Source organism: Chanodichthys erythropterus, chromosome 15 (assembly GCF_024489055.1).
Source record: "Chanodichthys erythropterus isolate Z2021 chromosome 15, ASM2448905v1, whole genome shotgun sequence".
NCBI lineage: Eukaryota > Metazoa > Chordata > Actinopteri > Cypriniformes > Xenocyprididae > Chanodichthys > Chanodichthys erythropterus.
This window is the reverse complement of record NC_090235.1, coordinates 21,253,907-21,260,110: the sequence shown is the minus strand read 5'-3', so window position 1 is coordinate 21,260,110 and position 6,204 is coordinate 21,253,907. Positions and strand designations below refer to the sequence as shown.

General features: G+C 35.8%; 1 protein-coding gene across 1 annotated transcript; it reads right to left on the bottom strand.

Annotated features, from left to right (window-relative positions):
- Positions 1-729: 729 nt before the first annotated feature.
- On the bottom strand, positions 730-2,517 carry LOC137037227 (progranulin-like). The gene is made up of 5 exons (XM_067411048.1): positions 2,364-2,517; positions 1,977-2,168; positions 1,758-1,895; positions 1,254-1,371; positions 730-1,089 (listed from the first exon to the last, which is right to left on the bottom strand). Exons 1-5 carry the CDS (start codon positions 2,370-2,372, stop codon positions 1,076-1,078), a joined length of 471 nt encoding a protein of 156 aa, XP_067267149.1. The 5' UTR covers positions 2,373-2,517; the 3' UTR covers positions 730-1,075.
- Between the last annotated feature and the right edge of the window lie 3,687 nt (positions 2,518-6,204).

Here is a 6,204-nt window from a genome sequence, read left to right as displayed (position 1 = left end):
TGATCTATGGAGTAGAACGCAGCACAAAGATCAAGTAAAACTATTGGGCTCAGTATTGAGATACAGCCTTGGTCAGAAGCTAAAAGTAAGTCATTTGTAATTTTAAAGAGTGCAGTTTCTGTGCTATGATGAGGTTTGCATCCCGACTGAAGCTTGTGATCCAAGTTGTCTGTGCGCTGAGAGAAGGTTTGCTTGCAGAAGCTATGCTTGCTGATGTTGTGTTGCAGATCTATAACTCTTCCCCCTGAACTTTCCTTTGCCCTGTATTTTGCGCTCTCATTCACTGTAGGTCATCGCCAATGTTATTTCAGGTCAAAAACACATTTCACACTGCATAACTTTGAGTTGCAGACATTTAGCATGCTAATATTTCATAGTTATCAGCGAGGCATTTGTTGGCGATTTTCACAAATTTGTTGGAGAGTGAAAATCGGGGCTAATATCATGCAGTGTACCGACAGAAAACAGTTGCTGCAACAATGTAAATTATAAGAAAAATAATGAGTTTTTTAACATAAAGCCCCAGTTTCACAGACAGGGATTAGCCTAAGCCAGGATTAGGCTTTAGTTCAATTAGGATATTTAAGATATATTTTTAAAAAAATTACTGGTGTGAATCTTGAGACAAAACAATGACTCTGATATATATGTGAATTAGCATAATAGGTCCTTCTATAAGCATCATAAGCATTTTGTCACATGAGGTCATTTTGCTCCAATGGCAAAATTATCTTTTTATGTTCAATACAACATATTTTGCACAGTATACATACTATATGCTTCAACAACAGTAAGTTGTAGTAGGATATTCTATTCTGAATGTAGCTGAGGAGACTTCAGTAAAGAGAAATATGAGTACAAATATTAATTCATAAACACTGATTAATCCATGAACAAAACACTACGTAGATGAATGATTAAAAATACACTTTCTCATTCTCAAATCATTTATTAAATGGCAAATCAGTTTGACTGTAATTCTATTAATGATTATACATGAATTAAGTTTGGATGTTGAAAGCCTCTGTCACTTTGATAGTCTTGATAGTTCACCGAGGTCATGGGAGTTGTTTCCTTACAACACCAACCCTATAATAGATAGAAATGCAACTTGTAAAATGAGTAAACACAAAACTTGACATTCCATGCATTTTTATTATAAATATAGGTTATATTAAATCTATAATGCATCCACATTTATTTCAGCTTGATGATTAGGCATGATTAATACAGCAACATGAAGTTTGTTTTACCGCTGCAGCACCCCCACTGGCCAGTCGCAGTCCTGCAGCAGAACTTCTCAGCTGGGCAGTAGACATTTCCCTCACAGTGAACAATCTCAGTCTCGGTCTGACTTTCAAGATCCTGGTCCTTTCAATTCACAGGAATTATGTTAGTAAACATATAACAAAAATGCGTAGAAAAATCTCTAAATGGGCCGTTTATATTTTTACAGCTCAAATAACATTATATAATGAACTAAAGCACATTCCTGCTTTTAAACCACCTAAAACAAAAACAGAGGGATGAATTTGAAATGACTATTTATGATAATCGAGAAAACATAATGTTTTTGAACATCTTTGAACAACCTTTTTGTATTGGTCACTGTTTATTGTTTGCAGCAAATGTTGATTAGAAGTCATGTTACATTGTAAAGATGGTCAAGGCCATTGTCAGGTCAGTGTTACATGATAGTCTGCATTTCTGGTTGCCGGTTTCTTTACTTTGGAGTCATAAATAGAGTACTGGCATACCTGAGTTTTCTGGATAGCTTTGGAGGCCAGCTGAGGAGAAGATGGCAGTCTCAACCACCCACTCACACAGTGGGCTGATGTCGAATCGCAGTAAGAACTATGAGGACAGCAATGGCGTCCATCTTTGCAGCAATGACCCTAAAGTAGTGGGCAGAAAAAAAACATGTTAATGTTAATATGATAGACAGTATAAACAATTTCGTATTTCCATTCACTTACCATTGGGTACACACAGCAGCCCCACTGTCCGTAAAGATTCAGACAGCATGTTGTTCCATCAGGACACACAGTAGCAGCATCACAGCGCACACCAGAGACAGAGTCACTATCAGACTCTGAGCCTGTGAGATCCATCAGTGTCTCATCTGCAGCTACAAGAGCTGCCATGAGTAACATCAACACTGGAACCATCTGAAAATATGACATGAAAATATTATGTGTATAATATAATATAAAAATATTAATACAGGAAAATATATAAATATATAGAACATGAAAACATATAAAATAACCTTTTCCATCTGCATTTGACATGTGATATTACTGATAATGTGACACGGTCGAGTCATTAATAGACTGATCAGCAGTGAGAATAAGAACATTTACCTTGCTCATGGGATGGGTTTCTTCTTTGTGGATTGTGTTCTGCTGTCTGAGCTGTCCTGTGATGTTCTGACTGTATGCCTTTTATTTACATACACACGTCTCCTCCCACTGTAAAAACTGTGAATTTACCAATCTGAAATTGGCCCACTCCTGTTACCCCATACGCTCACATGTTAAGTGATCACTCACATGATTTTTTTCTTGATTAAATATTTTATTTATACATTAATATTTACTAATTATTTTAGAATGGTGGATTATGCAACAGATATTATACAACCTTCATCGGTTTGTTATATCTGGCTTTTAGGATTTAAATTGATCAAAAATTGGCCAATTAACATTGGTGGTGGCCGATATGCCAGTGCATTGTAAAAAACTGAAAATGAAAATGAAGAATTCTGTCATTAATTACTCATCCTCATGTCGTTCCAAACCTGTAAGATCTTCATTTATATCTGGAACACAAATGAAGGTATTTTTGATGAAATCCAAGTGTTCTATGACTCCTCTAGCAATTTAACCAGCAATGTCAAAGTCCAGAAAGGTACTTAAAATAGTCGACGTGACTATAGTGGGTCAACCTTAATTTTATAAGGCTACGAGAATATTTTTTCTGCGCAAAAACAAAACAAAAATAACTACTTTATTCAATAATCTCTTCTCTTCCCTGTCAGTTTCTTGTCCGTTTTAAATAAAATAATATTATATTATAACTTAATCTTAATATTTTATTCACAAGTGTCATGTTTGTGAGTTTTATTCTTCATGTAGGACAGCTTCTGACAAAACATTAGTCTATGGCAAAAATACAGTGCTTCTACTGGGCAATTTAATTGAATTAGTGCTGCTGTATGATAACAGGTCGGATGTTTGTCGAAATCACAAGAAAAAAAAATCCATTATGTTGAAATCACAAGAAAACAACTTTCGTAATGTTGAGTTCGCACTAAAACTTTGTTGAGGTCAGGAAAAAAAACAAGAAATAAAAAATAATGCATATCCTATTTTATTGTTTCTAATTCTCTTGATTTGACTCATACAAATGCAGAAGTTCCTTTTATTTACTGTTCTGTCAGTGAAATTAATTTATGTGCATTTCTGTTGTTTGCATTGGTTATAATATTTTGAACTAGACAATAATATTAGTTTGTCCGCAAAAATGCTTTTTTTATCCCCCATTTTAAAAACCCTTTAGAATGGAACATGAACTTTCTGATAATATCATCTACAATGCTGCACTCAAAAAAATATTTAAGCATGTTTAAGGTTTACGCATTTCAATTACTTTCAATAAATTCCATCAAACTGAATTAATCCTTAAACTATTTACATTAGAAATTAAGAATTTAAAATGATTATAAAACTCCAGTTTATTGAGCTTAATAAAGTATTTTATTAATTCTAATAAGTGGGAATGCACCATTTCAGTTTATGTGATTTGTGTTCATAAATTTCAAAGAATTTAGGTTTTCACATATAAATGGTGTTAAAGTTTACACATTTTTTACAGAATGTGCTAATCAATGACTTTAACACACAAAACAACACACATGAAAAGGGAAACAACCCCCGCTATATGCACAAACACAGAATAGACATGGAGCATGGGCATCAGGATCCCAAGCGAAACCAGACTAGACAGGAAGTCAGGATCCAGACCGCATGTTCCAAACACGACAAATGACAAGAAAGCACAGCCAGGGAAAAAAAACTGAAGTTGTGTGCATGCCAACTGAACATAAGAAGGACAGGAACATAAGTGTCAGGATCCTGATAAATCACTATATTAGAAGGATTTCTGAAGGATTTCTTTTTTCATCCTTGTTGAGCATATAAAGACTTAAAAAAAAAAAAAAAAACTTTAAATAATTTTACCGACCCCAAACTTTTTAACGGTAGTGTAGGCCTACCTAATATATATTTTATATACCTATTTATAAATGTACTTAATTATGGACCCTTTTCGTATTTTTCACTTTGTGTGAGAGGTCTTCCTATACGAATTTTCTCCTGGGCCCAGTCATTAATCAGTCTGTGTGTACCACGATCAACCTCAAGATGGCGCCATTGAATCACTGTGTATGTATGCAGTGTGTGTTGAGCTTCAAAGAGAAACAGGAAGGACATACCCTGTAATGACAGAGACAGGTGTTAAGATTGTATCTAAATGAGTAGTGTGCATATGTGTATTTTACAATGGCTTGCACACTTTGACACAAACACAACTTTGTGTAACAGAGGCCAGCTAGTAGTTGCTGCGCAAGTAAACCTCACTGATCTCAAGAGATGCTCTAGCTACTGATGCTGTTGCAGCCTTTAGCCTTCTTGTTAGAGCGTCCGACTCCCACACCGGAGACCCAAGTTCGAGGCCCACGCAGAGCAGGGCGAGTAGGATCTCGGTGAGGGGTTACATTTGCTTGGCATTTATCTGTGGTTTGCTTCCTGTACATTTGCGGATGGCTTCCTCTGCATTTGTGGATCACAGTAGGGATTTTTAAACATTTCTAAAATCAAGACAAACCTGATTGTAAGGCAAATCATTGATTGATTGATTGATTGGGGTGAAAGTGTGCGACAATTGGTCAGCAATGGGGCTGTTATCTGATTGGCTTAAGTAAATGGTGGGTGGAGTCTAGCTATTTGTGTGTGTTTTGACCACTTCACAACTTATTCAGAGAAATAAGGCTCAGTGACTGCATATGGATTTAAATACACAAAAACCTAATTTCCAAGCATGTATACTGTCGCTCCCAGATGATGCATGGTAAACCTTGGATTTTTCCCAGTTATTGACTGACACTTCTCCTGTCCCCATGTTGAGAGAAATCGGGAGTAATGCAGAATTATCGTAAATAGGTAAAAATTGCACATAAATGCCCTCTGATGTCGTGTTTACCACTGGAAAGTTCGGAAATAATTTTGATTTCCCAAATTCCCGAGATGGGTGTGCCATAAACTTTACACATGGGGGAGTGGAGAACTAATGCTGTGACAGGTATGATTTATTAGTTAATAGATAGATTGTCTTGTTATTGATGTAGTACATATTTACACATGTGAATAATCATTTGAAGCGTATTTTATACACAGCGAAAATAGCCTGTATTATTTGACCGATATTACAGAATCATCAGCAAACTGACTATCTAGATAGCATCGTGAATGTTTATATGGTTGTCAGTACATGGGACACTAAATATAATTTTAAAATTTTGCCAATAAATAGGGAAGAATAAACCGTGTGTCTTCCATGATTCATTCCGAAAATAAGCTCGTAATCACGACTTCTGAAGTGGGAATTATGAAATTTCCCATAGCACGTGAAGGTAGCATATGTGCCGAGGCTGTGTGAGCTTTGTAAACATGATGGTTATTGTAGTTCTAAATGTGGGCATGTATTTACTCATCTCACTTGCACAAAAACAGATTCACTATTCCTCAAAATTAATAAAAACTGTGAAATGCAAACTCAGAACATTATGCAAACTTGCAAAAGTTAAAGGTGCCGTCGAATTGAAAATTGAATTTACCTCGGCATAGTTGAATAACAAGAGTGAGATACATGGAAATGACATACAGTGAGTCTCAAACTCCATTGTTTCCTCCTTCTTATATAAATCTCATTTGTTTAAAAGACCTCAGAAGAACAGGCGAATCTCAACATCATTAATATGTACGCCCCCAATATTTGCATATGCCAGCTCATGTTCAAGGCATTACACAAGGGCAGCCAGTATTAACGTCTGGATCTGTGCACAGCTGAATCATCAGACTACGTAAGCAAGCAAGAACAATAGTGAAAAATAGCAGATGGAGCAATAATAACTGACATGATCCA